Source organism: Lupinus angustifolius, chromosome LG12 (assembly GCF_001865875.1).
Source record: "Lupinus angustifolius cultivar Tanjil chromosome LG12, LupAngTanjil_v1.0, whole genome shotgun sequence".
Lineage (NCBI taxonomy): Eukaryota > Viridiplantae > Streptophyta > Magnoliopsida > Fabales > Fabaceae > Lupinus > Lupinus angustifolius.
Window position 1 is genome coordinate 7,737,810 of NC_032020.1, and position 17,589 is coordinate 7,755,398.

The window sequence follows — 17,589 nt, forward strand, 5'->3', positions numbered from 1 at the left end:
ATACAAAAATTATAGCATGAAGTACATTTAATAAAAAATATTTCAATTCTCTAAAATAAAAAATACAAATTTAATACTTAGTATCATAAATAAGAACACGGGTTAGCATATACGAAGTGTATGTCAACATGTTAGTAACTATAATAGTAAAATAAAAATAATTATAACATTACTTTTTTATTGATAATAAAGTATCCTAACATATTATGAGATAAGTTATCTCATACACCTACTAAAATTATAACATTGTCATATTTTTTTAGTTTTTAATAATATTTTTATAGAAATTGATTAAATATAACACATGTTATAATTTTAGTGGATAGATGAATACTTTATTATTTTATTATAACCAGATTTTTTTCCGCACGTTTTATCTTGTGCATACAGATCATTTGTATATGACTTATAATAAACAAATAAATAATCTTTACTCCTAAATATTCACTCACCTCATAAAAATTTATTTTAAAATAGTGTCAAATCTGAAAATCTTAAGAGAGTATTAAGTGACTATTTGTGATATTTATATCAGAGAAAAATGTATACCGTCACATTATAATATATTATTATTACATCATATATTATTTATGTTGTTTAATTATTATTGACACTTTAAAAATTAATACAAATGAATGTTAGATATTATACCGACTGCATATAAATTTGTATAGAATTAAACTCATACTTAAAAAGTCAATAATAATTAAATCTATACTATATATAAAGCCAAAACTTGAAATAACTCCCCTCATAGTGTAATTTTCATTTCCTATATTGCCCTTAACATTATTTAATTTTTACAAAAAACTATATAATCCTGAGCAACTACCACCAATACATTAATTAACCACATATCTCAACTTAAATTAAACATTATCGTAAACACAAAAAAATATAATATAAAGTGTACCGAACACAAAAGTACATTTTAATTAAAAAAATGAAATATATTAAAATTGAATATGTTGTATCACACAATATTTGCTGACAGGCACGAAATGCCTGTACACACTAGTATAAATAATGAGATGAATTGATTATATAAAAAACTCTTATATCGACCAGACATGTATTTTTTGTATTTTTCAATAATATATTTATGTGGAAATAAATAACCAGAGATAAGAATAAAGTTTAAAGATAAAATATATCAAAATCTAACAAAATTAATTACAAAATCTTTTAATTGCTTAATAATGTGAAAAATATTATATTTTTTACTAATTTTCTTATCTATAAGAAAATTATACATATCACTGGTAAACCAATAATTAATAAATAAAGTAACTTATAAACCCATAATTAATAAATAAAGTATTATACAGGGATATTGGTACGTTGTTGGTGACTAAGGAAGATTTATTATTTTCTAATATAAAGCAATATGACTATATGTCTTGAAACCTGTCCCACATTAAGGCAAGTTGTCTCTTCTAGTGCCAACAATCTAGTCCATTCCTGAACATGACAGTTTAAATCTCCCACTATCTTATCTATTCTTTTCTCTCCTTTGAACCACTTTCTCACTCAAACTTTTCTTCCTTCCTAATTACTACTAACAACAACACTAACCATGCATTCCTTAACATGCATGTCACTTTCTTCTTCTCCTCACACCTTTCTAAAGCCAACCCACAAACCTCTATTGAATGCTACTACTTGTAGGCCATTTCCACCTTTGAAAAGAAGATCATGCTTTACTACCAAAGCTCTCCTTTCAAACACAAAAGAATTTGTGTTGAAAGATTTCCAAGAACGAAGAGCTCTTAAGGTAATGCACAACTCATTTTCCTGCTTTATGTGTATTGATTTTGTTGGTTCTCTTCATGGAATAATGCAATGTTTTTCTATGTGTATATATGGGGTATTTGGCTTGTTTATTTGTATGTTTCTAAAGATTAATCCTGTTAAGGACAAAGACAATAGAAGGAGTCACTTAGCTTGACTATATAATGACAAATAAGTTGTTATGGGCTAAGCTGAAATTCTGAATTCTGAACCAAATCTGAGAGGTTAATTAAAAGTAATCAATAAGTTGCAATCAACTACGCAATTTTTGCTTCACACTAGAATTTAATGTCCCAGAAGTCAAAGGAGTTTGGCCAAAGTTGGGATTCAACCCCATTATAGTTCTTTGTTTTAGCCTATACTGCTTCTTCTTTGTATTTTTTTCTTCTTTTTGGGTAGAATTCTTTCACTAAAATCTAATGTATGACTGGCTTTTTTGTATAATTATTGTTTTGAAGATTATCACAGGGTTGCAGAATTTTAACAAAGACAATGTTGCCTCAGTTGTCATTGCTGCCGAAAAGGTTCTTCTCTCTTTATTATATTTTCTCTATTTCTTCAGCTCTGTAGAGTTAATATTTATCAACAGGAAAATTAGATCTGGAGTCCATGCTATGCCAACTATGCATATGAATACTCGAGTTGTGACATTTAGAATGATCTTGTGTTTGAAGTTGAAACTCCTCTTGTATCTGAATGAAACTCCCAACCAAATTGTAAATTATATATATTCTTGGTTAGTCTTGCACATTAAAAATTAACATACTAATTTCAAGGATAATGTATTATAGTGGAATGTGCTTACAGGGAGGAGCAACTCATGTGGATATAGCATGTGACCCAGAATTGGTGAAGCTAGCTCTCAACTTAACTTCTTGTCCGGTATATTTATACTTTTCTATAGGATTCCTTGCCCTTTCAAATTTATGGTTTGTTGACTTGGGCAGAGGGTATTTGGATTACCTTATCATCAAGAAAAAATTATTATAGTCATTGGATATCTTAATCATTTACAATATTGGTTTGAATACATTTAACTATAGAGAATCATTGTCGAAATGATAAACACTCAAACCAGCTAGATATTTATGATCGTAATTAATTTGTATTGAAAAAGTTAATATAATCCCCTCTATTTTGGATCTCTAAGTTCTAGCCTCTCATAAGTATCAAAGCAATTGAAGCAAGTGATAAAGATTCAAAAGGTGAATTTTCATTTGTGGGAGAATTGTCTAAAAACTCGAAATCTAAAGTGACTGATATCCCTGTTGAGCCAATGAATGCATGTCCATGGTTGCTTAATTCTATGTATGTAATTGTGAAAAGGAAACCAATATAAGATCTCAACAGTTATACAGATGATCTTTTAAATATGCTATCTAACCATATTAAATGAAGAGAAAGCTCGAAAATACTAGTGGCTTTGGCTACAAGAAGACTCTGCATCTGCATTGCTTGTTTAATGATATGTTTCATTTCCTCATCTTGTCTGCCCCTCAAGCCTCAATCCTTAATTCGCAACTCGTGAGTCCTTAGGTGTTCTGAAGTTTTTAAGGCATTTTGTTTTCTCATAATTAAACCGTTTGGTCATACTTATCATTTCATTATATGAGCCAATTATGCATTAGACTTGAGAGCTCCTCCTCATTTTTCTAGCAGAAGAAAATATAATATTTTCCAAAGCGCTTCTGAGTATTCATACATGTTGGTAGCATTTTAGGCCAAATTTGGGGATATTCTCAGTTAGGATATTATTCTCTTGTTCTGATTCTTTTCTCCGTTCAACGATTTATCATTCAGCTTTCTTGCAGGTTTGTGTTTCCTCTGTAGACCCTGCAACATTTCCAGCTGCAGTTGAAGCAGGAGCATTGATGGTTTGAGTGTTTCACCTTATTGTCTAGTTCCATTTCTAATATCAATTCTATGTTGTTACCATAGCCGTGAATGATATTAACATGAACCTTGTTAGATTTTTTATATGATTAATGGCTTTGGCAGGTTGAGATTGGAAACTATGATTCATTCTATGAGAAGGGAATTGTTTTTACTCCACAGCAGGTCAAGAGTGATTTTCATAATTAAAGCTTGAATTTTTTATGCTTATCTTATGTATGTGCATGCTAGTGTATGAGTGAATTGTGAAAGCAATGAAAGGATTGTGGGGAACAGATGCTACTAACAAAATTACAATGACAACTTGTATTCTGAATTAGGATTTTATGTTATTGATATAATAAAATGATAAAATGTCATTATCTCGAAATGAAATAGTTCATTCTAACTAACCCGAAGTTTGTACTTGATATTTTCATGATCTATCGTTCTATGCAGATTCTTGGTCTAACAAAGGAGACAAGGAGGATACTTCCATCAATAGTCTTGTCTGTCACAGTTCCTCACACACTAAGCCTCCCTGATCAGGTATACATGCAGCATTTTGATTCTCTGTGGACAATTATGGTGCAACGATAAGGTTGCTGCTTAATGACCATGAGGCCACTAAGTGGGAGCACTGGACCGCACTTTTTATCAATACTTGCCGATATGTAAATAAATAACAATCTAAGACCTTAAAAACAGGTCAAGCTTGCTGAGTCACTGGAACTAGAAGGTGTGGATATTATTCAAACTGAAGGAGGAAAATGTTGCAATCCTACTAAGTCTGGTGTTCTTGGTTTGATTGAGAAGGTAACTAGAAATTTTTTATGTCTTTTCCTTATTGATGGAGATGTGAGAATGTAAAGCTCAAGAATGTTAGCGTCTTGGCGATAATAAAAATGGACATAAACAGACAAATAAAAATTGTCCATGAGATATATCTTCACCCTTGAAAACAAATAAATATTAATCCTTATTGCAAATTGAAATTTGTTACAAACCCTTATTTAAATTATCAAATTTTTTATCACTTGTCAATTGTAGGCAACACCAACTTTAGCAGCGGCGTATTCTATATCACGAGCTGTTAAGATCCCAGTCATGTGTTCATCCGGGATAAGTGCTGTGACAGCACCTATGGCTATTACAGCTGGAGCTGCCGGTGTGGTATGGACTACTAAATTTCTTCCCAGATTAATTTTTATAGCAATCATAAACTTACTAGAGGGTGAGTTTGGTACTACGGTAAGATTTTTGCTTAGTGACCACGATGTCACGGGTTCAAATGTTGAAACAACATCTTCAACTTTTGGGTAAGATAACGTACATCTACCCTCTCGAGACTCCGCTAAGTGGGCCTCGTACACTGAGCCGCCCTTTTTAATCATAAACTTACTACAGTTATGGAATAATCTACCTTTATCATTGTAAAGTTGAAGTTATTGATTGTTGTATTTCCTCATCACAGGGTGTGGGATCTGCAATTAATAGGCTAAATGATGTGGTTGCCATGATTGCTGAGGTTAGAAGCATTTCTAGTTCATTACATACATCATTTCAGACATACCCTACACATGAAGTGGAAACTCACAGTCATAGAAACTAGTTCCATATGTGTTGCAATAAACAGATTAAGGTAGTGCAAGTACTGAATAAAACATGTAAGGACAATTTGGATCCTTCTTTAAGAATAAGAACTGCTAGTATCATAATCAAATCTGTTATGTCTCACATCTGAGTGTGATATGGGTATTGATCCCACATTGTAATTGGAACAGTCTTTTACCATGCAAAAGTCATGGGTTTGGTACTTTGACGATGTGCAATATTGGAATATGAGGGAAGGAAAAAGTTGGATAACTTTAACATTAAAGTAAATTAACATTAATGTGACAATGTGATTGTAGATTGGGGAATGCACGCTAGTGCTATTCTTAAATGAACAACCATGTTGCCACACCCACACGTAAAATTGGTGATCACAGTCATATTTATTCAATGGTTGAAAAAAATTGTCTCCATGTTCCTTTAAAAATGGCACCACATTGGATGTAAAGGACAACAATATTACATCAAGTAGTCCTTTTTCCTTTTTGGAGAGGATCTTGTCCATTCAATAGTAGAATTTTAACAATTTAACTCATCAAAATGGACATTGACAATAGGTGTAAAAAATAAATAAAAATCTAAAGTCATAATCATAATTTTTCTGCAATTTATTTAAAAATATAAAGTCATTCTCACAATTTTTTCTACCCCACGTTTTATGTCAATTGATGATGTGCAAATTATTCGTTATCAATGTGTATTGGTTGTTTGTGGGATAGTAATTGATTATCATCACATTTACATGGCTAAAATCATACGTGGACTCTCCCATACTGTAATATAAGGTGAATGGAAATTTTATTCTTTTTATTTAAAATTTGAATAGTTAAACAAATTCATGGAGTGAAGGACAAAGATTGAGCACTTAGCAGCATAAGACCACTTGCACTTTAAATTCAAAAGATCATTGGTTTCTATACTAATCCTTGGCGGCTAAAAGTTAAAAGAGAATAATGCTATTAGAGGAAGAATGAACAGCAACCAAAAACTGATTCTATTTTTTTAAAGAAAAATTAGGATTACAATATTAGATTTTAATTTTTTTGATTGTGACTATGGTTAATTTTGATATCCGATGAGTTAAATTGTTAAAATTTATTAAATAGTCTTTATGTACAATTAAATATAAATATGACATAAATAATGAGTTAAAAGGAGATAATACATGACAATCGTGGACCTTAACTAATACTACCTGTTGCAAATGGTTGGTCATTCAGGAACGGCACCTGCCTTCTCAAATTGACTAGCATGGAAGCATTCACCTAGTGGCTAGTAGATTAATCACTTGAAATGGAAGTCACATCTTCTATCTCAAACTTTATATTACTTTATATACATTTTCATTTGTCAAAAAATATAAAGTTGATATATATTTAATTCATATTTTATTTTTTTGACAAATGAGAAACAGAATACATGGAGTGGTACAAAAATAACATATAAGATGTGGCTCCCTGGAGATGCTAACAAGTGACAAATGCACACTCCACCTGTCCTAATCATCTTGGTGAAAGTAAGCAAAAATAAAAGTTATTAAGGTGGGTAGGACTTATCCTACCTGCGCATCACTCAGTCTTAATTAACCCGGCATCGGATCCGTTCTTAATCAAAAATTAGCAAATGTTTAGGTTGGATAAGGTACAAAGCTTAATCGATCCATATTCATTTCTAACTTCAAAAATATATGATCTTCACATGGTTTTGGTTAATATGTATTTCATCCCTGTTCAAACATGTGTAGTATTTGCCTTCTAATATAACTCTGCTCAATTTGTGTTTGGTTGAAACAATATATAACCATGACACATGCCCATATCTCCAATGTCAAGCATCTCAGTAATTTATACACAAAAATGATAATTATTCACAACGAACAAGAACTCACTACAACTAAATATACAAGGTTTAGTCCAAGTAACTTCAATTCATACATATCCAACTTTCTTACTAACAAAATAATAGGATTGCTTTACTCATCAAGCTCTGATTCATCATTACTTTCATCGTATTCACCACTTTCCTGCCATACAGCATAGAACAAATAGGTATAACTTGTAACTATGCAAATAAGAAAAAACTCACTAACCATGGATATGATAGATTGTTTACCATTTTCTTCTCATATTCTGCCATTGCTCTATCAAACTCAGCACGTTTTTCTGTTGCTATATCATAATATTGAACTTTCTCCTGTCAGATGCTAGTGTTATTAAAATAGAACTTTTTTATATAACAGAAAGAAAGAAGATTACAAGGATGGAAAGATAAGATATCCTCCAACAAAAAAAGTACAAAGAAAACTCAAGAGTAACCTTGTAAGTCTATGTATTAACTGAAACTGGAATCCCCTTGATACCATGGGGTGAACACCACAGAGAAGCCAAAATCCATATTATATATCCTAGAACACCCTTTTATCAAGGTAGGTGGATTACAACCATACAACGCCTTAAAAGGAGTCATACCTGCTAAACTCTGTAAGTTGTGTTGTGCCAAAATTTGGCCCAAGATAACCAATCCAACCACTGTGTCCGTTTAGGACCCACAAAACATCTCAAATAGGTTTCAAGACACCTATTTACAACTTTCGTCTGCCCACCAGTGTGTGGATGATAGGAGGTACTGAGTTTAAGTTGCGTTCCGGCCAGCCTAAACAATTGCTTCCATAACTGGCTTAGGAAAATGGGATCCCGGTCAGAAACTATTGTCGATGGAAACCCATGAAGCTTAACCACCGACCTCTTGGACCTTAGCCTAGTTATTCTGACAGAAATGAGGATGCAGCCCAGGGGACTTTAGAGACCTTAAGGCTTTGCCTACACTGCAACCTCTCGTGCTGTGAAAGGGTGACCAATAGCAAGGAAATGCGAATATTTAGACAACCTGTCAACTACCACAAAAATAGTATCCTTACCTCAGACCCTAGGCAATCCTCCAATGAAATCCATGGAGATGTCATTCCAAACCTGGGTGGGAATTGGCAAAGGTTGTAGTAATCCTCCCAAAGCCAAGGTAGAATACTTAGCTCTCTGACATATATCACATTCCTCCACAAATTTCTTAACATCCCCTTTCATACCTTCCCAATACAAAAAACTGGCCACCCTTTTGTACGTGCTAAAAAAATCCCAAATGTCCTCCCATTGGCGTTGTATGACATTCGGCCAGAATGGTAGGAATTTTGTTTGATACTCTAGAAAGGACCACCCCCTCTTTCTACAATAGCAGCCCATTCTTCAATTGAAAATCAGGATGAGAAGTGAGGGAAATTACCAAATCTTGTGTCACCTGTTTCCACCTAGGATCCTGCTGAACTTTTGACATCCAATCTTCCACATCATCAATGGTCAAGACTGAAATAGTTGAGTACATGTCTTTCCTAGATAAAGCGTATGCAACTGAATTCTCATTGTCTGACTTATATTGGATTTCAAAATCCAACCCGATCAACTTGACTGCCCACTTGAACTGCTCATCACTGAACAACCTTTATTCTGTCAGAAACTTCAGACTTCTCTGATTCGTCTTGATAATAAAATGCATGTCTAGCATGTAATGTCTCCACCTCTGTACAACCTGTACTAAGGCCATAAAGTCACGTTCATACATTGAATTTAATTGTGCCCGTGCAGACAACCCTTTGCTCCAGAATGCCAACGGCCTCCCTTCTTGCATTAGGATTGCACCCAACCCTGTATTGGAAGCATCTGTCTCAATAACAAAGACTTTAGAAAAATCAGGAACAACAAGCTTGGGTAATTAGACCATAGCTGCTTTCAAAGAATCAAAAGCTCCAGTAGCCTGCTCAGACCATTTAAAGCTATCCTTCTTCAATAAATTTGTCAAAGGCTTAGCAAGTTTCCCATAATCTTTAACGAACCTTCAATAATAGCCAGTTAACCCTAGGAATCCCCTCAACCCCCTAACATCAACTAGTCGAGGCCAAGTCTGCATGACGGCTACTTTGGATTGATCGACTGCTACTCCCTCCCCTAAAATAATATGCCCAAGATATTTCAATTTGTCGCGACCAAAACTACACTTCTTGTTGGCTTTGAGAAAATTCTGGTTTAACACCTCCAACACTTGTGCTAAATGAGACACATGGCTTGTCAAATCTTGGCTGAAAACTAAGATGTAATAAAAAATGACTAATGTGAACTTCCTCAAAAATGGCTTCAAGACTTTATCCATCAAGACTTGGAATATAGAAGGAGCATTTGTGAGACCAAAAGGCTTCACCAAGAATTCGTAATGCCCTTCATGCGTCCTGAAGGTAGTCTTCTGGACGTTTTCTTCCTTCATTCGTATCTGATCGTACCCCGACTTATGATCCAACTTCGAGAAAATCTTTGCCCCACCTAGCTCATCCAACAATTCTTCTATAACTGGAATGGGGAATTTGTTCATAATGGTAATTTTATTCAAGGCCTGGTAGTCAACGCAAAACATCCATCCCCCATCCTTCTTCTTGACTAAAATAATGGGGGCTAGAATATAGACTGATATTTGGCCTAATTACCCAGGCTTGTAGCATCTCTCCCACTAGTCTTTCGATTTCTAATTTCTTGAAGTGAGGACATTTATAAGGTCACAAATTTGAAATTTCAGCCCCCTCTGTAATGAGAGAGAAACAAAATGATAAAAGAGAGAGAGAGAAAATGTAACTGAAAACTGAGAATTTGTTATTATTGAATGAATGAATAGAAGAGAGTAAAGTGCTACATATATAGTAGCTAGAAAGCAAAGACTAAAGTACCAGCTCATAGCTTTGGCATAATTAACACAGTTACAACTAACTAACTGAATTATTGAATTATTATAATATTTTAATATACCCCCCGGAATTGGAGGGAGCTAATGCGAGAGCTTCCAGTAGAGTTAGGTAGCTGAGTTGATTTCTTAGAATAATAAACTGATTGTTTGGAAGAGGTTTAGTGATGATATCTGCAGTTTGAAACTCTGATGGCACATGCTTCACTGTAAGAGTTTGATTCTGAATTTTGTCTCGAACAAAGTAAAGATCCAGTTCTATATGTTTAGTCCTATTATGCAAGATTTGATTATGTGACATAGCAACAATGCTTAAATTGAGAGCGTAATTGTTTGCTTCAAGATTTGGTTTGGGAATTGCAGGAGGAGTCAAGCTCCTCCCACAGCTGCCACGAATGTGTACAACCTACCACACAAGGTTGCAAGCTTTCAGAAAGTGAGTTTAGAATCCATGAGAATACAAATTGATCAATTTCTTCCCAACGAAGATAGGCTGGATTCACTCAGTTGATGAGACGATCATCATCATTGAGAAATTGATGCAAAATTTCAGTTCCTAACACAAATCAATTTGCGCGAATTGATGTTAGGATTGCAAGCATGAAATGCCTCCAAACCAAATAGTGTTTCTCTATTAGTTTCATTGAAGGAATTGGAAGAACAAGAGGTGAAGAAACCGCCTGAATCGGCAACGCAGCGGAGGGAGAGAACGAAGGAGAGGAAGGACAGGTCCCAGTGTTGGTGGTGGCAGCCATGGCGTGATACCATATAATGAGAGAGAAACAAAATGATAAAAGAGAGAGAAGATTGAAGAGAGAAAATGTACCTGAAAACTGAGAATTTGTTATTATTTAATGAATGAATAGAAGAGAGTAAAGTGCTACATATATAGTAGCTAGAAAGCAAAGACTAAAGTGTCAGCTCATAGCTTTGACATAACTAACACAGGTACAACTAATTAACTGAATTATAATAATACTCTAATACCCTTCTTCAAGTGAATCACATGATCATGTCTCCTATTCGGTGGCAGCCCTTGAGGGTCCTGGAAAACAACATCATAAGTTTGTAGTACCAATAGCAACTCCTCCAGTATGGGATTGTTATCCAACTGAGTTTCTGATTCCTCTATACAGTGCAACATCAACCCTTCACCCTCCTTTAGCACTTGCAAGAAGGCACCAAAGGTCAATTGTGTCTGTGACGGTGTGGGATCTCCTGAGATCTTGTACAAATTAGCACCCTCTTCAATGACAACTCCAATTTCCCAAAATCATCCTTTACCTCCCCTAGGTTAGCCAACCAATCCAACACGAGCCCCATGTTTATCCCTTTCAACCCAAACAAGTAGAAATCTTGTCTCAACTCTAACTTCTAGATCAACAGATTCAACCTTTCGCACTTGTCTTGACATTGCACCTTATGAGCATCTCCAACTTCTACTACATAGCTAGGAGTACTAGTCACGGCCAACTTCATTTGCGCTACTAAATCGGTAGCAATAAAATTATGTGATGCTCCACAATCCAGCAAAATGATCATTGACTTTCCCAACAATTGTCCTGAAACCTTCCATGATTTGGAAGATGTCAAACTAGCCATGGAATAGAGCGATAATTGTAGGGAGTTGTATTGCCCCGAGTCTGTCTCCTCCTCCCTTTTATCCTCACCATCATCATCTTCTTCTAGAAGAATCATCCTTAACTGCTTGTTCTTGCAGCAATGCTCTCTACTACATAGCTTATCACACCTAAAACATAAGTCATTTTCTCTCTTGTCCTTTATTTCAGCCCCGGTGAGATGCTTGAAGTTTCCACTTCCCACCCCTAAACTTGCGATGGGGTTAACCTACCCATAACTGATAGCAAGGCTACCCCCAACGGACTGTCCCTCCTTCTTATTTGAGACCCACTTCAAATCTATTGTGACAACTTTGTTGTAGGAATTGCTTCTTGGATAACTCATTGGTTTTGTAACGTAGCTAGCACCTTTCTTATGCAAAATGGTGTTCTTCTTCTCAATCATCAACGCCTTTTGTATTACTTCCGTAAGGCTGATTAAATCAAAAAGCCTTCCACCTGAATTTCTTCTTTCAAGCCATTCAAGAAGGTGCCTTTTGCGAAATCTTGATCCATCTCATCAAGAGCCCCAATATACTTTTCAAAATCTTCAACATACTCCTCCACGGTTCCCCCCTGTTTCAAAGAAAGTAGTATCTCGAACGGGTTTTGCATCATTGAAGGTTGGAACCTTCGGATCATCGCCACATTGAACTCCTCCCAAGAAGGTCTAGGATTACATCTTTCCCACCATTGGAACCAGCTTAAAGCCTTCCCTTCCTAGGCCAGCAGCATTGCCTGCATCTTTTCAGCCTCGGCGACCCCCCTCAACGTGAAATACCTCTCCAGCTTGCAGGTCCATCCGTGAGCATCATCACCGGCAAAAACAGGGAGCTCGAGTTTTCGCCATTGTTTCCGCTCAGAGCCGAAATCCACATCGTGCCCTCCGCTGGCATCACTCGTTGCGTCATCGTCGGATTGGGCTGCGTTTCCCAGCTTGGACACGATCGCGGCAAGAAGATCTTTCGTCTTCTTGGTTCGCATCTCATTCAACTCTATACGCATCCACATCTCTTCCTTTTCTTGGGTCCATTCGTTGTTGCTTCTAGCCACCCCTCTCGTTACCACCATACACATCGCAACAGAAAACATTTCATGCACCAAGTCAGTGCTCTGATACTAGTGTTAGAACTGGTACCAAACAGCCGTAGAAAATACAAGATATAGTCAAGGAATTGATACAAGATCAATGTGATCTTGACTGGTAAGAATATTATTGAATCTATGAAAAGTGTAGAATGAATGGTAACCTCCCAAACTGATTTCCTCAAATCAGTCCCAATTTTAGTTTATTCCCAAATCATCCCCAACTACCCTTTCCCCTATCTATTTATATCTAACTAACCCTATAAACAATTGTCCTAGTTAGTTATCCCTTATTTCTCCTAACATACATATGTTTAATAGGGGGTCTAATGGGCCTAATAATGTCCCAATACCTATCAATTTCTATTGACACCTAAATACCTTGAATAATCCAACAAGATGCACAAGAGAATAGCAAAAAACACTAATCTACATTCTACAAAATTTTTACCCCTTTCCTTATTCCAAATCCTTTAAGGACCTGTTTGGTGGACAGAATAAGATAAGAACATGATAGGATAGAGAGCAAACTAAGAACAAGATAGGATGTGAGCAGGATAAGCTCTTATCTTGTTTAATGTTTGGTGAACACAAGATAATGATGACATCAATGTGGTGGTGGCAGCGGGCAATGGCAGCAATGGTGTTCAGGTGTGAGGGGGAAACAGTGCAATATCCTATCATATCCTGGTCATTTGTAACTCAACTCCTCCATGGGATAAGAAATACAATCGCTGAAAAAGATAGAATAGGCCAACAGGATAGCCATATCCTATCCCGGTGGCTCACCAAAATCCAAATTGCAACAGTATAGGGCGGGCTATCATATCTCGTCTCTCTTACCATGTCCATCAAACGAGCCCCAAAGGGCTCCCATGAGTAGTAGTGACAGCCAGATCAACGTCCAGCCATTCTGAGTTAAACCATATTTGCTTCAAATAACCTAATGGAATAACCTCTTCAGAAAAACCACATAACAACCATTTACCCAACAAAGCAATATATTTAGCTACCAAGTCACTCAAACTTCCTTCACTTTTAGGCCTACAGTAACTTCCCAAACCCACTAAATGGTCCTTCATTAGTTAACCAACAAAACAACCCTAGACCAGAGCAAACCCCTGGACAACTCTCTCCAATCTTTGTGCCACTCCAACAGGGAAAGATGTCTGGGAACAGAGTTACCTCAACAAATTAATTGAAACTTGATGCTCCATAGTGCCAACTAAGTAAACAGGAAACAAACTTCAAAAAGGAGTTAGACATTTATTTGGAATGAACACCAGCAGATGAGTATGGCCATCTATATAATTAATATTGGGCTGCTAAATATGTATTAGTTTTTTATTCCTGAAGAAAGGAGCACCTGCTGTAATGTTTTGACTTTTAAGTGGTAACTCTGACTTACACTGAGTTACATGTTACACACATATCTCTATTAATATGGTCTACACTTTGATTATAAAATCATATCCTCAAGACCTCCCTTAATTGACAAAGAACAAGAACAACCTAGCCTTTATCCCATTAGGTGAGATCAGCTACATAGATCAAATGACACTATAAAGCTCTATCATAAATTATGTTCATTGACAAAGCATTGATCTCTAAGTTTCTCTTAATCATTTCGCCTATGACTTTTCTTGATCTCCCTCTTTCTCTAGGAATTGGACTAGCCTTCATTTGATCAACTCTCCTTGCAGAGGCTTCTACCGGTCTCATTGATATGGACCAATTGACAAAGAATCTAAATATAATTTCATGTTTTTTGTTATTAGTTCTCAGTATACTTTCCCATTTGCGATATACTCATTTTTCAACCCTCAAACATTACAATAATGTGATTCAGGATAAATAAGAAAAGAAGAGGCTTCAGGGGGGAAACTAACATCATAGGTCATTGTTTTCCACTTCTCTCCACATGCCTTGCCAACCTGAATGAACACAGGATGGAGGAAAACAAACAAGATTACATAACTTTACAAATAATAATAATAACAAAAATAGTATTATAAATATTATTAATGATGATGTCTGAGTTGCTAATTGAACAAGAAAGTATACAACTTCTTGCAACATGTCAAAATCCTCAACTGTGTTGTATTGGGTTTTTAAAAATTGTAAGGAGTATGTAAACAATCAATTGTGCAACTATCTTTCTTCAAGAAGGATTAAAAATATAAACTAAATAAGAAGAAAATATATACAAAGGATTGCATACATACATCACGCATTGACTTGACATCTGGATTTTGATCTTGAAACCCTTTGCGAAAATCTTCCCTAGACAATGAAAAAGAGCTTCCAGTCATCGGAATGATTTTGAAGGATCATCTAAAAAATTTATCCATGAAAAAGAAGCAGCTGGTTGTTTGGTTTATTAGCACAATGATATTTGACAAAGAGGCTGTTTTCAGGATTAAAACTTCAGTTCACAAGACACCAACTTTATTGTTGAAACAAGTGTCACCCTCTATTAACAAAGAACAACAAAACAAGCTTGAAGGAAAGAAAGGACACTGTCACAGGAACAGGAATATTGTGTTTAAAGGACACTGTCACAGGAATATTGTGTTTAAATGAGTTATCATAGCCATTCATCAAATACCTTCTGGTCGAGCTTGATGTGGTGCAGAAACAAATGAAAAGTGAAAACCCATATATTTACCTCTTTGGGATATTCCCTCTAAAGCCATATATCAACAAATAATTACCTCTTTGGGATATTCCCTCTAAAGCCATATATTTCCTACCTTCCTATCCAGCATACATTGAAAAGTGAAAACCCATGATTAAAACAGAATCCCATCAACCTCAGAGGTAACATTAAATCCGAGGGCAAGTGCTAGGATCAGTAGAATGGAAGAAGAAAGTAAGCATACAACAGCAATTGTAAGTTGCTCATTAAAACAAATGGATAACTGGTGCTATAATGCGTCCGCTATATACAGGACCCATGGAAGGGCAACCCACTGTGAGTCTATAGAAGGTGGCCTAAACTTGCACTTATAAGATGCCGATTCCACAACTAGAACTTTGACCTTAATATTTCAAGGGTCCCTTCTTTAGGAGAGCTTAATATTTCAGAAATTCAAGATATACAAATAAAACTACGTAAATGTCACCAACAAGGTGTTGGTCTCATGGTGTAAGGCCTAGCTAGATCCCTAGAAAGACCAAAAGGTCAAGGACCCGATTCCTAGGAGCGACACTTGTTGAGAAGGACAGTCACGCACCCCGAAAGAGATGAGTACCATACTCATAGGGTGAGGGGTTACACTTGATAGTACCCAAAAAACTACATTAATGCCAAAAATCTAGGAAATTATACATATGAAGCTAAATGGGCCAAGTTCTGATAAAATTAATATTTTCCATAAACTACGCTAACAAAAGGCACATACAAAGAGTGGCTAGTACTAACACCTCATCGAATTTTATAAATGTACAAGTAACCAACATAAATAAAGAAAATGGAGCAGAGAAATAGCTGTACAAGAAGTAGAAGAAAGCGGTGGGTGGTTTCTTTGGTTTCTTAGCATCAATCTTTTGTTTGCTCTTCTTTTGAGTAGCTTTAGGTTTCGCTCTGGAATTAGTCTGCTGCATCGATCTCTTCATTCCCCCATTTGTTTTAATCTTCAATACTAGTTTGCTGAAAATCAATTGCAACACTGTGTTCAGTCATGGAAACTATTTCAGAAGTTTGAGTAATTTATCATTTTCCCCCAGCAACAACTGAAGCCAAAGGAGAAAACCTAAAATAGTTTAAGTTCAAAATGTCTTCACCTTGTTCAGTTTCAATTTCCTTTTTTTCCTAAATTGTGAACCATAATTACCAATAACATAGTACGGTATAGTACTCAGTTCATTTGGGAACATAGTTCCTCATTTTTTACATTATTATTACAAAACCTTATTTTACATGAACTTGGTGTGCAAAATGGCGAATTTGTGGCACGCACAGTTACAAAGTAAATGCTGAGTATTGGTCTTAAAAAGGGCTACAAGCTCTTCAGGAAGAAAAGGTAAAGTAAAACAACCACGTTCAATTTCTCCGCATTTGAAACGATACAAAAATTCACAAGAAACCCAACACAAAAACAAAACAAAAAAAGAAAATTGCCCCACCCAAATTTTATAATCTCATATCTCCTCCATCACATATCGTTCCCCCTTAACATGTACATGTTGAATAGCAAAACCTCGTAAAAATTACAGCATAACCCTATTCCAAATTTATAATATTGAACAGTTTTACCTTATATTTCCTAGTTTTCCTTTTTTCTCGCACTCCATAAAAAAGTAACTACACTCACAGGGAAACGTTTTGACCCAATTGGGTCATGTCAAAATAACAAAAGCGATAATACAAAAAATATGAACTTTACTAGTGTTTTTAGCATTCATTCTTCTGGGCTATTTTGGAAACCATGGAGAGAGTAAAAGGGAGAAGAAATGGGTACCTGGGAGTGGCAGAAGAAGAGCGTGTTGTGATTGTGGAGGCTTGAGCAGAGGTTGAAGAAGAAGAAGTAGAAGAGGATAGAGACTTGTTCTTCGCCATGTTTGGATGAGTAGGAAGGAGTATTTGTTCTATTCCTTCGGTTTGACTTGGGCTACCACCGAAACTAAACAACCTGTTTTTTTAATTGGATTATAAACTAAAAAAATCAAAATCTCAAAATTTGAATTTGGTTGAATGATATTGTGTTGCTTTTTTAGAGTGAAAAGATATGTATGCAAATAAATGATATATTAGAGTATATAAATATTTGTATTATATTTTATATATAAAAATGGTATTACTAAGTGTATCCCTTTATCTATTGGGTAA

The 17,589-nt window shown here is 35.4% G+C and overlaps 2 protein-coding genes across 2 annotated transcripts; one reads left to right on the forward strand and one right to left on the reverse strand.

The window, feature by feature from the left end:
• On the forward strand, positions 1,477-5,408 carry LOC109362760 (uncharacterized protein ycf23-like). The gene is made up of 9 exons (XM_019608777.1): positions 1,477-1,774; positions 2,250-2,315; positions 2,599-2,673; positions 3,603-3,665; positions 3,790-3,849; positions 4,123-4,212; positions 4,372-4,479; positions 4,714-4,836; positions 5,138-5,408. Exons 1-9 carry the CDS (start codon positions 1,577-1,579, stop codon positions 5,273-5,275), a joined length of 921 nt encoding a protein of 306 aa, XP_019464322.1. The 5' UTR covers positions 1,477-1,576; the 3' UTR covers positions 5,276-5,408.
• LOC109362761 (high mobility group B protein 14) lies at positions 7,073-17,365 on the reverse strand. The gene is made up of 6 exons (XM_019608778.1): positions 17,222-17,365; positions 16,255-16,410; positions 14,984-15,041; positions 14,648-14,692; positions 7,390-7,470; positions 7,073-7,300 (listed from the first exon to the last, which is right to left on the reverse strand). Exons 1-6 carry the CDS (start codon positions 17,317-17,319, stop codon positions 7,250-7,252), a joined length of 489 nt encoding a protein of 162 aa, XP_019464323.1. The 5' UTR covers positions 17,320-17,365; the 3' UTR covers positions 7,073-7,249.

Bases quoted from the DNA above. Each gene is read 5' to 3' on its own strand.
- LOC109362760 (XM_019608777.1), top strand. From the start codon at position 1,577: ATGCATTCCTTAACATGCATGTCACTTTCTTCTTCTCCTCACACCTTT. The intron at 2,316-2,598 runs GTTCTTCTCTCT...ATGTGCTTACAG, and splicing joins TTGTCATTGCTGCCGAAAAG to GGAGGAGCAACTCATGTGGA. The intron at 4,480-4,713 runs GTAACTAGAAAT...TGTCAATTGTAG, and splicing joins TTCTTGGTTTGATTGAGAAG to GCAACACCAACTTTAGCAGC.
- LOC109362761 (XM_019608778.1), bottom strand. From the start codon at position 17,319: ATGGCGAAGAACAAGTCTCTATCCTCTTCTACTTCTTCTTCTTCAACC. The intron at 15,042-16,254 runs GTACAGCTATTT...TTCATTGTCTAG, and splicing joins ACCGCTTTCTTCTACTTCTT to GGAAGATTTTCGCAAAGGGT. The intron at 14,693-14,983 runs GTATGTATGCAA...GTGTTCATTCAG, and splicing joins ATGTCAAGTCAATGCGTGAT to GTTGGCAAGGCATGTGGAGA.